Source organism: Sceloporus occidentalis, unplaced genomic scaffold (genome assembly GCF_023333645.1).
Source record: "Sceloporus occidentalis isolate IW3139 unplaced genomic scaffold, rSceOcc1.0.p SCAF_133, whole genome shotgun sequence".
NCBI classification, from domain to species: Eukaryota; Metazoa; Chordata; class Lepidosauria; order Squamata; family Phrynosomatidae; genus Sceloporus; species Sceloporus occidentalis.
This window is the reverse complement of record NW_028317113.1, coordinates 2,289,783-2,307,827: the sequence shown is the minus strand read 5'-3', so window position 1 is coordinate 2,307,827 and position 18,045 is coordinate 2,289,783. Positions and strand designations below refer to the sequence as shown.

Below are 18,045 nucleotides of genomic sequence, written 5' to 3'. Positions count from 1 at the left end.
AACAGCATCACTATTTGCCTAAAATATGCAAGATATCTTAAAGAAAGATTACTCCTTTTTTACAGTCGTCTAAAAGTACGGTTAGAGGCCTAGCTAGAGGGTAGGGCTTTACCTCAATTTTTTTTATGCGACTGTATTTTAGTGACAGCTTTTAAAAAAAAAAAGGTAAGGATGTCAAGGAATAATTTATTGGATATTTTAATTATATTAATTTAATATATAAACACATTTTCGGATGTTTCTATAGTAATAACTGGTATTGGCTTCCTATACCAGTAAATTGTTAGTTTATGGCAATAACGTTAAAATATTACCTATATTCAATATACAGTATATAACACATACATCAATACTTACTTTCCCAACCACAAACGCTACTTCTGCTCAACAGAATTGTGATATATATATATATATATATATACAGTATATAAATGTGAACATATATGCGTCTATATCGATATATAGATATATTATTATTCACAAACTACGCAAGAAAGTAAGTAGGGTTCGTTATGATTTCACAGCACCAGGATTCTGTATCAAACTGCACAATCCCCTTAATTTAAGCCTGAGTTAATGTTCTAAGTGACTGAAGTTTACGTCACGTCCCGCCTTTCCAGAAGCCCCGATCACGTGATTACGAAGCGCCGCCTCTCACTGTGCTCGTTGCCTTGTGGGAAACGGAGAATCGAGCTGCGTGAGGCGAGAGAACGAGGCGGGCAACATGGACGCGGGATTCTTCCGCGTGAGTTATGGGAACCGGGAAATTAGTATTGGGGGCATCGGGGGGGCAGGCTAGGCTAGGCCATGGCGGGTTTTGTGTCCGTTGATAAGGTCTGATTATGTTCGCAGCCTATTGAGTGTTCTGCGCCATGAGTCCTACTGATAGAGTACAAGGCCTAAGCTGTAGTCTCAATATGGTTATATGTGAAAACTAAATATGTCCCATAGACCGACAAAAGCATGTAGTGGTTACAGCGTTCTTCGATACTCTTATGTGAAGTGAACGTAAGTGTGTTGGTTCGTACTATGTATTTACACCCGCGGTGCTTATCGTAGTCATAGGCCTCAGTGTAAAGAGCAGCGGTTGGAGGAAGTGTGTGTGTGCGCCAGACTGACGGCGGTGCCTGCTATTGGTTCAGGACCCACGTTACCAGCTACATATTGAGTCTAGCGACCATCTACTTATGCTATAGCACGCTGGATTCCAAACTGTGGCCATAAAAGTCATGTTACTATTAAGTGGAATTTCGTGCTTTCGTCCAAATTGGCCGTTATTGAGATATCAAGGATTAAGCGGTTTTTTTTTTAGTTTAGGTTGTTTCCCCTCAATGATATGCAGCGTAGACGTTCCATGCAAAAATGTGAATGTCCTTTTTTTTTGTAGGAAATTATGATTATTTAGGTCTACTTTCATTTGCTTTGCACGTGAGAAACTTGCAGATAATTCGTGTTTTGTAGTTTACAGTACGCAAGTAATATTTCTTCTTGCCAACTATATTGAGTTTCTGTGTTGCCTTCTCTTGTGCATACGTGAGTATTTCCTCTCTTTTGATTATGTTCTTTTTGTTTCTTATACAGGGTACAAGTGCAGAGCAAGATAATCGATTCAGCAACAAACAAAAAAAGCTCCTGAAGCAACTCAAATTTGCAGAATGTCTGGAAAAGAAGGTATACTTTTTTTCTTAAATAACATTTGCCCAGGGTAAAATCCCACAGAAGTCTGAGACACCTTTTTGTTATCACCCTACAGAATAAAGCCGATAAATGAAAAAAAATAAATCCGCACTCTTGTCCTTGATATTAAATAAAGTAAATGTGTGTGCAGGAACAGGTGGATATAGGTCAATTGAAACTTAATGCATTTCACACTGATACTAGCGCTTACTCATAAGGCACTTAGAGGCAAGAGAGCTTTACTTTACTGAAAGTATGGTAGATGAGTGACCTCAAATTCTGTTACATTCCACCAGAGTTCCTGGTGGTCCCTACCCTACAACAGGATGTGTGTACCCATAGTATGTCCCTACCTCCTTTTCTGTTGCACCTCTTGGATGATGAGTCCACCTGTGTCAATGAGATGCATATTTTGAGTTTCTTAGCCTAGTCATGTAGTTCCAGAGTTGAACTACAAGGGTTTGTGGCTTTGAGTCGTAGTTTCATAACAGCTGCTAAACTGCATGTTTAATATTCAGTAAGCATGTAAGTAAACTTCTGACTCACTATCATTGATGAAGCTTTTTATTCTTCTGAACAGTGTGCTTTGGGAAGTAGGTTCACCCATTTTTGTTTTCTAAAACATACATGCACATCTAGGTTTTGAATAATATGGGAAAACGTATTCTGTATCTTGAACCTGATGTGTTGTAAATATTTTTTTTCTTTCACCAAACAGGTTGAAATGAGCAAAGTAAACCTTGAGGTCATCAAGCCCTGGATAACAAAAAGGGTTACGGAAATACTAGGATTTGAAGATGATGTGGTCATTGACTTTATTTTCAATCAGCTGGAAGTCAAGGTAATCCATGTTGTCGGAGGTTTCTGTCTGTCACTGTCTGCTATATGAAAGGCTTTTTTGTTAGGATGTATACTGTGTAACTATTCATTTTAGAAAACAGAAAAGTTGATTTATTTTTAGCTGATGGTACATGGTATTCAAAGTGCAGTTGAGAAGGAAGTTATTGTAATGATTTTGCTGTGTGACGTTCTGGGCTAGATGGCAGATTTCTAATGATGATGTGATTTATGATTTAAAAGGCTTGAACCAAAATGGATGTTATTCCTTTCGTGTGAAGTATAGCACCATCAACTAATTAGGGCACAGCAGAGTGAGTGTCCAATGTCGCTCTCACCCAACTCTCTTGATGATGCAGTGTGTGTTTTGGAGGTGAGTTGTGTTATGGTGGCCCACCAACACAAAGCAAACTGACACTTCATTTAAGCCAGAATTCTTCTTAGCTGCCCTCTTTAATAAGCAAAGCGCTTATTGTATGGTGGGTATTTAAGTAATTCATTTTAGGGCTGTGTACGATGTATGGAGGTGAAGGGAGAATTTTTTTCCTGTGCTTTAAAGTGACCCTTTCAGATTCGAGTATAGTTGATATTTTTGACAGCCCATCTTTGCTTTTTCCTCTCGCCACTATTTTGTCATGGTTTACTCGGTGGACATCAAAAATATTTCTAATTTTCCTTTCAGTTGAATAAAACATTTCAGCAACTAATTTTGTACCTGTCAATGTAAACAGGTAATACACAGATCAGCATTGCTATTTACTTTGACACAGATCCGCAGGAATACTGTATTAAGAATAGAGAACAGAACACATTAACAATGCTAGCATGGTAGATTTTCATCCCATAGCATAAATGCTGCACACTCGTCAGTTGGCATTTGAAACATCCAAAATTACCTATTTCAAAGTTTTCATACAGTGTGTGTGTGTGTGTGTGTGTGTGAATTGTTACATTTAACAGTAACAGGGTTGTTTCTAGAAAAAAAATACTTGCTCAAGCTATGGATTTGCGTGTTTGTCTCTACAGAATAGAAGTTATTCTGTTCCCATTGTTAGCACCTCCTATAAAGGAACTATTTTATGGAGGGTTCTCTTTAATCATTAATTCTGATGCTGCTCAGTTGATCTTGAATGTGACCATCTAGCATCCTTTGTCCTACAGAGCATCGCTTAATAACCCTTCGCGCAAAGGCTACCATAGTGACATGCTGTCTATTTTGAGGTGCAGAGTTTGAGCTTTTAGTCTAAAGCACTCGCGCTTGAACAATGTTTTCTAACTGCATGTAACTAATTCTATTTATAACGATGAGCATCTTAATTTCATGATTATTGCATTTAGTGAGATTCCGTCTAGGACTGGCCCTTTTAATTTGAATGTGGAGCATAATATAAAAGCATAGAAATTTGATAAAACTATATTTGTGGTTGTGTACTCATTATTGCTTGTTCATTTTTTGCAATTTAGATAAATGATATAACATTAAACTCAAGGTGGTTGAGTTGCTGTAGGCAATCGGAAGCAAGCCAAGCGAACACCTTTCTCTCAAGGGGAGCTTGGAGATTCCCAAAACCCCCACAAGGTTTCAAGACGAGACTGAAGACTGCTGGGATCTGTACTCTGTACTTTGTGCTTTTGCGCTGTGCTTTATACATGGACCAATATTGCTTGATCTTGGGCTTTTTTTCTATGAGTTGATTGAACTGCCCATTTATGTTGAACTCAGCCTTTTAACCCTTTGTGGACTGCACCTCTAAATACTATTTAGTGTAATCGGTAGGCAGGGACATGCATGAAAAGTTTTCACTCCATTCATTTTAAGTCCTAAATGTAAGGTTTTCTTTTAATTTAGGCAATATCATTTTTAATGGTATAGTGTGTATTTCTCAGTGATAGTGAAGATCAGATTAATAGATTAGACTATGCATTTAAAAAGAAAAATCGGACTTTGGAAATATCCACAAAGGATTAACAGGACGTTTAGTTAAGGAAAGTGATTTGGTCTTTGGCAAAACGTAAGCCGCAAAGTCCTAGGGACAGACTTTGTTTTCACATTTGTATTCATGTTAGGCTAATGTGTTCTAGTATTGAATGTTATGTAAATATAATTAAAATCTTCAGGGTATTTTTTTTTGTTTTGTTTTTTACTCACCTGTAAATCATATGTTCTCTTTTTCCAGAACCCAGACTCCAAAATGATGCAGATTAATCTGACTGGCTTTCTTAATGGTAAAAACGCTAGAGAATTCATGGGAGAGCTATGGCCTTTACTGCTGAGTGCCCAAGAAAATATTGCAGGGATCCCAACAGCATTCTTGGAGTTAAAGAAAGAAGAAATAAAGCAAAGACAGGTATTCAGTTGTATTTTGTTATGAAAGTGTTGTCAAAAAATGAGTATCAAATTATTTTAATCTTGTATATGACTACTATGTACACGGATTCAAAAAGGTTTCCAGATGTTCTAGTGCCTTACTAGGTTTGCTTACTGTCATTGCATGTTCTGTTTTCTAACTTTTAGTAACAGGTTTGCAAGTTTTACGCCAATCTGTACACCAGATTTTTACCTCCGTTCTTTTTTACCTCTAGATTGAACAAGAGAAGTTGGCATCTTTAAAAAAGCAAGATGATGATAAGGATGACAGAGACAAAAAAGATCGCTCCAGAAGTCCACGAAGGTACTTGCCATTAAGAGCATGTATGTGTTTTTTGCAATTAGTCTTTGGGGTGTCGAACTAATCACACCCTGATGCCTCTTCATTATAGACGCAAATCAAGGTCTTCCTCTCCACGAAGAAGGTCTCCAGCCCGTAGAGAGAGAAAGAGAAGCCCCTCTCGTTCACCCCGGCATAGGACAAAAAGTCGTAGTCCTTCTCCTGTTACTGAGAAGAGAGAACCAGAGCTGCCAGAACCTGAGTCATCCGTTAAAGTGAAGGAGCCTTCTGTTCAGGAGGCAACTTCAACTAGGTTGGTATCTTGTTTTTATCTGTCACTTTCACTTATTAAGGAATATTGGTGTGTGTAAAATGTGGGCAGGTAGCTTGCATGGGATTGGCTTCCATTGTTCAGTCTTTTTTGGTAGAACTAAACTTTTTCAAAGAAAAGGCTATCATTGAAAGCCTAAAAGCTCTCATCCCTAAACAGTTTGTGAACTTACTGGGTTTAATCTTAAAACTGTTTCCCTTTTTCTTTTTTTTCATCCTGATTATAAAGCTTATTGGATCACCATTTTTTTTTTTTAATCATTTTGTGTATCAATAACTTCAGTTACTGTTAGTACTATTGCCAGGCAGGTACAGCTGTTATCTTTGCAGAGGCTGTTCTGTTAATTTCTATTAACGGTATTTTTAACTGATCTTTTCAAATCTATCTGTATTTTTATGGTTATGTAAAACTTCAAACGACCTGTACTGCAACTTCCAGACATGAGTATTTTCCGGTTTTACTTATTTTTTTTCTTTTTCCCGCATTTTTTCAGTGACATCCTGAAAGCTAACAAAGCAGACCCTATTCCAGACACAAAGGAGACATCTCCCGAACCAAATATTCGTAAGGTTAAAGAACGGGAGCGCCATCGCCACAAGTCTCGTTCACGGTCAAAATCAAAATCGCGTTCCCCATCTCATTCCAGACCTAGGAGGCGTCATAGGTCGCGATCACGGTAAGTGCGTAAATCTTTCACAGGTGTGCATAAATCATACCCTTTCCCTTATGTTAATAGCCTTTGTGCTGCTGTTGGCCTTTGAAAGGAAAGCATAAGTGATCTGTAGGACTCAACACATCTCCTCTGTAATGATTTCTTTGCTTCCCAGGATTGTTAATGCATTGCATAAAGCTCATCCATGTCAGTTGTAAAGTCTTAGTACTTTATTGTAATCTTAGCAGTGTAAAAGAGGCTGTTAGGTCCGATTGACACTTATGGAATTACATTTTTTTTAAAACATGGCCTTTTTATTCTCATACATAAATTAGGATCAAACTGTTTGCTACCATCAGCATTAACCTTTACTACTGTCTTATGTGTTAGGTAAAACTTTATCGTAATGTTTCTTTCTCAAAGGTTTATAGTAATATTGTTCTTATTGAGTAGATCCTACAGCCCCAGAAGACGGCCAAGCCCTAGACATAGGCCATCACCGAGGAGGAGAAGCCCACCACGTCGCATGCCGCCTCCACCAAGGCACAAGAGAAGCAGAAGTCCAGTGAGGAGGTGTGTATTGCATGGAATTGTGTAATCTTGCTTTGGCAGCTATGCATATATATGCCTGTTTTAATGTTGGGTTTTATCAATATAAATTTTGTCATTGGCTAGGGTTATCCAGCTTATATACAGGAATATAATGCACTTTAGGAAATTAATTCCTCAATATATTATGTAATTTAGGAGAAGGCGTTCTTCTGCATCTCTGTCTGGTAGCAGCTCTTCATCATCTTCTTCCCGATCACCACCTCCACCTAAAAAGCAAGTGAAAAGAATATCTTCTAGTCCACCCCGCAAGCCTCGCCGCTCCTCACCATCTGCAAGCCCACCACGTAGGAGATACAGGCAGTCACCGCCTCCAAGCCCGCCACCAAAAAGACGATCACCATCACCGCAACAGTCGTTTAGAGCCAGAAAAAGGAGTTCATTGTCTCCTAGAGCTTCAGGTAATTCAGGCAAATGTTTTTGGTTTTTTTAGTAAATTTTTTTTTTCTTTTTATACTAACATCTATTTTTGTGCAGCAACAAAACATAAAACTGTGGACAAAAAGAAGACTCCTTCACCACCTCCAAAGCAACGCAAAAGGGATTTGTCAGAATCTGGTAAATAATTCAATGTAGATTATTTTCTTATGCTACAGCTGTCTGTTTGCAAGTTATTACAATCTTAATATTACATTAAATAGATCAACATTTACTTAGTATGTAAGCTTTTTTTTTAAAAAAAAAATGGTTTTACCCCAAAAAGTTTACATAGTGGGTACAGATGAAAAACGATAGATATGACATTTGTCCTGATGTCAAAACCTCATATTCCATAATACTGCCATTTACATATGAAATTGAACGTCTTTGTGCATATTTTTGTATTGTTTGACTTTGTTTTGATTGAAACCTCTGTTGTAGATGATGATGATAAAGGGGGGAGACTGGGCCCTGCAGACTCCGTGCAGCAGCGGCGTCAGTACAGGAGACAGAACCAGCAGTCTTCTTCAGGTACTTTATTACCGAATGTTACCCTGTGTGTGTATGTGTGTGTGTATATATATATATATATATATATATATATATATATATATATATATATATATATATATATATATACACACACCCCGTATTGGCTCGAATTGGCACTTTTTTCCCCCCACTTTAAGTCTTTAAAGTGGGGGTGCGGCCTATATTCGGGGTCTAGCGCCCGACGCCCGGGACATGCAGTCCCAGGCAGCGGGGTTAGGATACAGATCCCCGCAGCGGTGCAGGGGACCTGCATCCTACTCTCCGATACGCTCAGATAGCCTCCCCTGCCAGCACTTCCCACGGGGGGTGGGGTGCCGGCATGGGAGGTTGTCTAAGCGTATCGTGCGGACGGTCACCGGCTGCGGAGGTTGTTTACCCGCATCGCCGCAGCTGGTGACCGTCCGCCTGATGCGTTTTACCTCTGCCCCCAAGACTTACCAGAGCAGACTCCCGGGTGTCTTGCGGGGGACATCTACGCAATACGCGTATACAACTTCCGGTGCCGGCACTCAGCGACGTGCCGGCACTCAGCGGACGTGCCGGCACTCAGCGGACGTGCCGGCACTCAGCGGACGTGCCGGCACTCAGCGGACGTGCCGGCACTCAGCGGACGTGCCGGCACTCAGCGGACGTGCCGGCACTCAGCGGACGTGCCGGCACTCAGCGGACGTGCCGGCACTCAGCGGACGTGCCGGCACTCAGCGGACGTGCCGGCACTCAGCGGACGTGCCGGCACTCAGCGGACGTGCCGGCACTCAGCGGACGTGCCGGCACCGGAAGTTGTATACGCGTATTGCGTAGATGTCCCCCGCCGGCCCTGCAAGACACCCGGGACTCTGCTCTGGTAAGTCGGGGGGGGGGGGGAGGGCGACAGTGGCAGCAAATCTCGGGGGGCGACAGTGGCAGCAAATCTCGGGGGGCGACAGTGGCAGCATATCTCGGGGGGCGACAGTGGCAGCATATCTCGGGGGGCGACAGTGGCAGCATATCTCGGGGGGGGGGCAGTGGCAGCATATCTCGGGGGGTGGCAGGTGGCAGCATATCTCTGGGGGGCGACAGTGGCAGCATATCTCGGGGGGGGCGACAGTGGCAGCATATCTCGGGGGGGGGCGACAGTGGCAGCATATCTCGGGGGGGGCGACAGTGGCAGCATATCTCGGGGGGAGACAGTGGCAGCATATCTCGGGGGGGGGAGACAGTGGCAGCATATCTCGGGGGGGGGACGACAGTGGCAGCATATCTCGGGGGGGGGCGACAGTGGCAGCATATCTCGGGGGGGGGCGACAGTGGCAGCATATCTCGGGGGGGAGACAGTGGCAGCATATCTCGGGGGGGGGAGACAGTGGCAGCATATCTCGGGGGGGGGAGACAGTGGCAGCATATCTCGGGGGGGGGGGGCGACAGTGGCAGCATATCTCGGGGGGGGGGGGACGACAGTGGCAGCATGTTTTTTTGGGTGCTTTTTTAAAGAAAAAAACTGTTAAAAAAGCACCAAACTTTTAGGGTGCGGCCTATATACGGGGGCGGCCTGTATCCGAGCCAATACAGTATCTATATATATCGGTGCATTTTTGAACCAATGACATTTTTGAACCTATGCCAAGCATAGTTAAGGCCTGGCACATTATGGGGTTAAACGAGCATAGAAAGGGATCAACGGTTGCTTTCCTAGCTTCAATGCCTCAATATTGTTAAGGCCCTCCTGAGAACTGTGAGCTCCCCATGCAGGTCAGTGGAGCCCAGCTCACTTATAAGTAAATTAAAATAAATATAAATGTAATAACCTCAGCCATGTCACCATGACACCATCTAGTAAAAAAAAAAGCAAGTCCTAAAATTTGTTCTGTATCTTCCCAGATATCATGGAAATAGTTAAAACATCACCATTTCAAATACCCTGAGGTGTGTCTAGTTATCAAACATATATATGGTTTGATAGGGTAAATTGAATTGTCTGGCTTCAAAGTTGTCCCATATAGCACATGGGCGCACAAAATGTTGGTATTTGCACACTTTGCATGCACTAATTTTAGTACCCAAACGTTAACAAAGGCTAGTGGTAGAATTAGTGCATGGGAAAGTTTTAAAATAACACCATTGGTGTCTAGTTTTCAAAAATATATGGTTTTATGGGGATAAATTGGGCTTCAAAGATGTCCCAAATAGGACATAGGAGCTGGCTGACTCGATTTGGAAAAATAGTTTTGAAATTGAAATGCACCGCTTGTACTTTTGCACAAAAACATTGGGTATTTCTATTTCCGTTTGCTTTTGTAGATGAGTAAAATTAAGTTTTGTTTTTTTTGTTTTTTTTTCCTTCAATACACTACTTTATATTTTTATACAGTAAATAAATTAGATATGATCTAAAGAAATCCTTTCTTGTCTTAAAAACATAATATATATTTAATAAAACTCCAAATAGATGCGATTAAGAAATCATTGAGTGTTGCTACCATATATTAGGGCCACTTAGTGGCTGTAGAAGACTGGCGTTCTTTAAGGCTGTGTCTAAAATCAAATTCAATAGTGTGTTGTTTACAGATTCTGGCTCTTCATCCTCGTCGGAAGATGAAAGGCCAAAAAGGGCATCAGTAAAAAATGGAGAAGTTGGTAGGCGGCGGAGACATTCAGCATCACGAAGCCTTTCACCGCGTAGGAGGCCGAAGGATCCATCTCCCCGGTATGTACCTGGTCATGCATCTGTATCTGATAAAAGCTAGGTTTTTTTACCAGCCAAATTATGGAACTGTTTCCAGTTTTCTAGAGATATCCAAAATGTCTAGTTGTCTAGAAAAAAAAAAAGCCATGGAATAATGTCAGAATAAATTTGACCTTATTATTTGCATCCAAAGGCAACAGTTTTTGAGGTACTTGCCAAATAAGCATCTGCAGTCTATGGACATTTAAAATCATTGGCAATGAAAGATGTTTATTTGCTGATGTTTATAACTTAATGTTTTAAGGTTTACACGCTCAGTTATAATGTGAAACAGGCATAGATTGCAACGTTGTAAACTTGGACGAAACAGAACAAATAAAATGGCTTTGGTCTATTAAACCGCAAAGGCATCCAAGCATAGGGCATGATGATAATGGATTCACCATGTGAAATGAGAACGCATAACATGAACTATGAAACCACATCTCTATACAGTCAAAGATTACACAGGACCATCCCCTACGACCTTGCCAAGTGGTCTTGGTGTCTGTCTTTGTGGATTTTTAAACCGTATATGTAGGAATTTTGCTTTCCTCATCTAGTATTTCCTTATAGGCTGTTTGAGCCTACCTCTAAAAATAAATGTTGGTATTTATCAATAACACTTAAACATCTTGTAGGCAAAACCAAGTGATGCTGTCATCCTCTTACCCCCAGGCACCTAATAGTTGCAACGTGCTGTTTACCACTTAGGCATGTGTGTTTAGATGACCAAGCCTTGTTTATCTGTACTAGTATTTCATTCCTATTACTTTTCTAATCCAGTCTAGTAACTTATTAATCGCATAAATAAGCCTGAGGTAATGTTCTGGAAACAGGCGAAATATTTAAATTTCTTGTTGCTGTTTCTTTAAATTAGTTTGATCTTTACTTTCTTGACGATTGAGTATATTAGCTTTTAAGCACTCCATATCTGTAATAGCTAGGCTGTAGGAAATTTTAGACACCGTGCATACAAGATTAGCATCTGATGTGTTTGTAATTGGCCTGCAATGGGGTATTTATGCTTTCCTGAGAGCCTACTTCAAAAACCGTTTTCAGATTTACATTTTCAGATTCTGAATCTTTATTTTGCAGTCGTAGGCGAAGGAGTCCATCTCCACCTCAAACTAGAAGGCGTCGAAGTCCATCTCCAGGACCACCTCCAAGGAGGCGCCGTTCACCATCTCCTCAGAGACGAAGGTAAATATCAGATGAAAGGGTGCAGGTATTCTTATGTTGGTTAGTACGAAGTGTGGCCGAAGTGTGGCCTTCATATAGAGCCCTGCATTTTGGGGGGGTTATAGAACATCTAGTCAAAATATTGTTTGGGGAGGAAAAAAGCCAGATTAATTCACGCTCAGCGATGATCACATAAAACTAGCTATTTAAATATTCCTTTTTATTCAGTTATATGTTGACGTTCCTAGTTTGTTATACTGTAAGCAGGCCAGTATGTAACCTTTAATTTCCTCTTTCTAGGTCTCCTTCTCCTCGTAGGCATTCTCCTTCCCAGAGGCGCTACTCTCCTCCAATCCAAAGAAGATACTCCCCTTCTCCTCCACCCAAGAGGAGACCCTCCTCTCCCCTTCCACAGCCACCTCCAAAACGCAGAAATTCTCAATCCCCGCCACCATCGAAGCACAGATTATCGCACTCGCCACCTCCCAAGCAGAAAGGATCTCCCCAAGGGAAGAGGCATTCCCCATCAACTTCTAAACACCGAAAAGGCTCTCCCCCGATCAGGCAGGTCAGAGAAGCTCGCTCACCACCGCCACAAGCCAAACGACTCTCTCCCTCACCACGTCCTAGGGTTGCTCGGTGCTCTGAGAGTCCACCAGTACAAAGAAGGGGGCCATCAACATCTCCAGTCAGGAGACAGGAATCGTCTTCTCCATCTACAAGGCCAATCAGAAGGGTGTCCAGGACTCCAGAACTGAAGAAAAATAAAAAGTAAGATTTCATTTACCTGTTACATGTGGTGTTGTGTTTTTATATATTTTTTAATCGGTTGAAGTTGCTGATATGCACAAAACTGATTTCTGTGGAAATTTTGTACAGTGCCAATCCCAGACACATAGACTTATTTTTTACATATGTATTTTTGTTTTTAGCACATCTCCAAGTCCGCCACCTCCAAGAAGAGTCTCTTCCTCTAGGTCTGTATCTGGATCCCCTGAGCCACCTCCTAAGAAGTCGACACCTCCGTCACCAACAAGATCGCGCTCTCGTTCAGGAAACTGGTCTCCTGCTCCTCCACCTGGAAAGAAGGCAAAGAGCACAACACCTAGCCCATCTCCCGCTCAGGTATGCAATCCTTTATCACAAATTTGTCAAGTTTTAAGTTTGGTGTGATGGTGGTTTCCCCTATTAAGTCATAACTACTGAAGGTGCAAGTGAAACAGCAACATAAAGTATGCTAGAAGACAGGCAGTAAGAATGCTAAAACTTTTATAGTGCAGATCCATGCAATGCAGCATCCTTTGTGGTGCTTTACATTTAAGGCTTTGGAAATTTGAACCTCAGCTGTGCTAGTACATTTTGTTTGATTATTCATATTAATCATTTTATTTCTACTTAACAACATAATCTCTTCAGATTGTTTTGTTAAACAAAGTATTACTTTTCCTCCTCTTTAGACTTCAGATCAAGAAGGTGGTGGGAAGAAGAAGAAGAAAAAGAAGGATAAGAAACATAAGAAGGACAAGAAGCATAAGAAGCACAAAAAACATAAGAAGGAAAAGGCTGCAGTAGCTGCTTCTCCTGAGACAGGTGAACAGGATGTGGACACTGATGTAAAGAAGGTGAGGGGGGTGGTTAAGAGGCTAGTTTAACCAGTTGGAGTCCTTTTCATGAAATCCATTCAGTGCCATAATGTAGTATTTAGGCCGCCTCAGAAATATGATCTCTGAACCAAACTTGTGTGCAGTCACAAGTTTGTGTTCAGGGAGTATCATTCTCTGTACGCGGTTTGGGAAGGGGATCAGTACAATATAGCCCCACTTACAACTATTCCCGGTCGCCAATCATTTTTCTGCCTCCTTTTCTGTCTTCCGCTGCAGTGTAATAAAAATTCTGCTGATGCCGGGCGTGTACCATCCTAAACAAAACCCTATACATTTCCCCCCCACCAGGAGACTGAAAGCGATGGAGAAGACAATCTAGATGATTTGGAGAAGCATTTACGAGAGAAGGCACTGCGGTCCATGAGGAAAGCGCAGGTTTCCCCTCAATCCTAGTTCCGCCATTTTTTGTTTTGCTAAATGTAAATTTCATTTTGTTTTGTATTTACTCCCACCTGTTTTTCTTCAGAAGGCTATTAATGCATTTGAGCAATTTCAGATACCAGTTGTAATTAGGTTGAGATTGCCATGTAAGTCAGAACAAAGTGGTGTTTGTACTAAATTTCATATGTAGTGGTTGGGATGTTTGTAATGCTGGAGGCAGGAGCAGGTTTGTTGTTTTTTTTTTGTTCTTTGGGGGTTTTTTTTTTAAATATGTCTGGATATTCATTGTTTTGAAGAGAGATCTCCTCCTCCCCACATATTATGGCTAAACTCAACCCAAATGTGTGCCCATGCCACGGATTTCCTATGTTTCATAAATTGTACAGACTTATGGTTTTATTTTAATTGTTTCGAGGAGTATATGAAGTGATCCATTACTGACAGCTGGAGCACATTTCCGATTAGTCTATTAAGAGATGTCGGTAGAGTTGAAACGTTAACAGCCTTATTTTAATGTTGGAATGGATATATCCCAGTTTATAAGGTCACGAAACCAGTTTACCTCTTGCTCTATTAGTGACATAACTGTTCTGTCCCATATTGTAACAGGCTGACACTTCTTTTACAGAGCAATCTTGGAACACTGGATTTTAAGTGTGTTGTTTTTGTTAAGGGGTGGGGAGTTATGTTCACTCAAACCATTGTACTCTGTCAGCCAGGTTTACCTTTCCCCAAAACCTGTCAAACTGTTATGAGGAATAACCTGGACTTTGGATAGTGTAACATCCTTTTTTGTTATGTTTTTTCTTTTCAAAAAAATGAGCTGTCTAAAGCGTCTGGATTAAACAAAGGTAAATTTCTACATTAAAAGATTTGTCTCTTTATTTTAATCTGTTAAAATGTAAAAAAAAAAAGCTTGTGTTAACATAAAACAAGGGGATGGGGTTTGCAAGAGGTGGCATTTGAGTGAATGAATGGTTTCATTTAGATCTGATGAAAATTAATTTTAAGTTTAAATATCATCAAGATTTGCCAGGCCTGTGAAATTTTTTTCTCTACCCTCCCATTAAATATAAGGCTGAGAAACCTAGTGCTCAAGATCTTGTCTATGTAGGAAAAAAAAATCACTACCCCCTAAAGGCCAGAAGTATAACAATTTAAAAAAAAAAACCCACTAAATATTTAAAGGATGGATGTGGCCCTCAAGAACATACTTATATAAAATGTGAATTACTATCAAGATATGTTGCCATATATAAATTTGGTCATTGTTTAGCAGGGGCTGAAGATAAAAGCTAGCTCTGGAATTGAATACCAGTCCTGTATTTTATGATCTGAATGTGGAGTCCCACAACAAAGTTCTTTGAGATCATGGAAAGATGTAATAAACAGTACAAATATTAGAAAAAAAAAGGTACAGCTAAATATGTAAGGGGGGGGGAGTATGAGCTACATGCATGATCAGAGAGAGAGTGTATACCATGGCAAGAAAAAGTAAATGAACCCTTTTGGAATCATAACAAACAAGTTGTAACACACACCACGTGATACGCAAAGCAACAGCATAACCCTTTAACCCCTTCAATCCCAGGGGTTTTTGGTACCTCAAAGCCCAGAGCAATTTTGTCATTTTTGCGCTATGTCGGTTCAGCGATGATTCTCTTTTCCTGTGAATAGTGTACCCATATAAACTATATATTGTTTTTTCAAGGAGAGATAGAGCTTTCGTTTGATACCATAGTTGGATGATTAGCTGAAAATTTAGAATGAGAAATTTAGTAAAAACTAGCGAAGATTAGAAAAATAAACTAATTTTTTTTTACATTTTCCCTCTGAATCCTCACAAAATTAGGTAAAGTGATGGAAAATCCCCTCCAAGTTTATTAATTCAGGTGTCCTGATTTCAGAAATACCTAATTTATATAGATTTTCCAGACTTTCCCAGCACCAGGGAGCATACTATAAGGTGTACAATTTTGTATAATTTTTATGCCTATGGCTTAACGGGTTTGGGGGTTATGAACGGGGGCAGAAGGGTTATACTGGCTAGATGTTATGCTAGGGCAATGGGAAGTAAGGTTTTTTTATATATAAATTATTTTACATTTTTATTTTTTATATTTTTACACAGAAATGGTTAGAGGTCCTCCTAGGGACCTCCTGAACATGCCAGTGATGTCACAATGACATCACAGCTCACATTATAATTTTTTTTGTATTGTATATATTTTAATGATTTATTTAATATTTTTTAAATGAATTAACTTTTTTTTCTGCTTTTCTCTTTCAGGACGGGAGGGGGAGTGAGAGAGATGGTTTCTCACTCCCCTCCCCGCGATCCCCCTGCACCGATCACACTGTGATCTCTATGCAGGTCCTCACAGACCTGCATAGAGATCGCAGCGTCTCTGTGCCTCATCGGAGGGCAGGACATCCCCGCAGGGTCCGATGACCTTCCGGGTTACATCAGCAGTGACGTAACCCGGAAGGGAATGCCCGATCGGGCACTTTCAACTAACAGCTTACCGGCTTTCATGGCGGAAGCTGTTACGGGAGATCGGGCAGCAGAAAGCCGGCGATGCCGGCTTCTGCTGCCAGCGGTGAGTCCAGGCTGGTCTCCCGTGCAGCGGCAGGGATGTGTCCCTGACGCTGCACGAAGGGCTGGACGTACCGGAACGTCCATAGGGGTTTCTTTGTGGGCGTTTTTTGGACGTCCTGGTACGTCTATAGGGGAATGAAGGGGTTAAACTGTGAATGCTGCTACCTAACAAGTACTACTCCAACGCTTAGTTGCAAATCCCTTTTAAAAGCAGGGGCGCAAACACATGTAAAGGAAAAACAAAATAGTGTAGTACACTGCTCAAGATAATAAAGGGAACACTTAAACACAATGTAACTCTAGGTCTATCACACTTCTGTGAAATCACACTGTCCATTCAGGTAGCAACACTGATGGACAATCGATTTCACATGCTGTTGTGCAAATGGAACAGACAGGTGCAAATTATAGGCAATTAGAAAAACACCCCCAATAAAGGAGTGATTCTGCAGGTGGTGACCACAGACCACTTCTCAGTTCCTATGCTTCCTAGCTGATGTTTTGGTCACTTTTGAATGCTGGCGGTGCTTTCACTCTAGTACTAGCATGAGACTGAGTCTACAGCCCAACACCGTGCAGGGCGTTGGGCGTTTGGCATTTGCCAGAGAACACCAGGATTAGCATATTCACCACTGGCGCCTCTGTGCTCTTCACAGATGAAAGCAGGTTCACACTGAGCACGTGACACACGTGACAGAGTCTGGAGACGCCGTGGAGAACGTTCTGCTGCCTGCAACATCCTCCAGCATGACTGGTTTGGCGGTGGGTCAGTAATGGTGTGGGGTGGCATTTCTTTGGGGGGGCCACACAACCCTCCATGTGCTTGCCAGAGGTAGCCTGACTGCCATTAGGTACCGAGATGCGCTCCTCAGACCCCTTGTGAGACCATATGCTGGTGCGGTTGGCCCTGGGTTCCTCTTAATGCAAGACAATGCTAGACCTCATGTGGCTGGAGTGTGTCAGCAGTTCCTGCAAGAGGAAGGCATTAATGCTATGGACTGTCCCGCCCGTTCCCCAGACCTGAATCTGATTGAGCACATCTGGGACGTCATGTTTCGCTCCATCCACCAACGCCATGTTGCTCCACAGACTGTCCAGGAGTTGGCGGATGCTTTAGTCCAGGTCTGGGAGGACATCCCTCAGGAGACCATCCGCAACCTCATCAGGAGAATGCCCAGGCGTTGTAGGGAGGTCATACGGGCACATGGAGGCCACACACACTTCTGAGCCTCGTGACTTGTTTTAGGACATTACATCAAAGTTGGATCAGCCTGTAGTGTGGTTTTCCATTTTGATTTTGAGTGTGACTCCATATCCAGACCTCCATGGGTTGATAAATTTGATTTGATTGAATTTTTGTGTGATTTTGTTGTCAGCACATTCAACTATGTAAAGACGAAAGTATGTCATACGATTAGTTCGTTCATTCAGATCTAGGATGTGTAATCTTAGTGTTCCCTTTATTGTTTTGAGCAGTGTATATTTAACCCCTCAAAGTGAGCAAGCAAACAACAAGCAGCCAGACAGGAAGCTGCTGGAGGGAGGTGGGATATATGTGCTTGTGTATATGTATGTGAGCATATATGCATAAGGGGTGAGATGTGGTGTGTGTTAGAATGAATCTGAACATGTGTAAGTGTGTGTGCCTGAGTGTATATTGAAAGGGGCAAAGAAGCCACTGACCAGCTGTTGAAGTTGGCAGGCCCTGAACAAGTTTTGTACAAGGACCCTCTGGTTTCTAGTTATGCCCCTGTACCACTGTTTTCTTGATCCCTTTTTGAATGTCCTTGTT

At 41.5% G+C, this 18,045-nt stretch overlaps 1 protein-coding gene across 1 annotated transcript; it reads left to right on the top strand.

Annotated features, from left to right (window-relative positions):
- The first annotated feature begins 720 nt into the window (after positions 1-720).
- On the top strand, positions 721-13,666 carry LOC149281404 (uncharacterized). Its single transcript, XM_089499359.1, has 17 exons — positions 721-745; positions 1,582-1,671; positions 2,396-2,518; positions 4,692-4,862; positions 5,098-5,186; positions 5,275-5,475; positions 5,987-6,169; positions 6,599-6,718; positions 6,893-7,155; positions 7,232-7,312; positions 7,616-7,705; positions 10,271-10,409; positions 11,526-11,630; positions 11,910-12,380; positions 12,542-12,734; positions 13,067-13,231; positions 13,562-13,666. Exons 1-17 carry the CDS (start codon positions 725-727, stop codon positions 13,664-13,666), a joined length of 2,610 nt encoding a protein of 869 aa, XP_089355485.1. The 5' UTR covers positions 721-724.
- Positions 13,667-18,045: the final 4,379 nt, after the last annotated feature.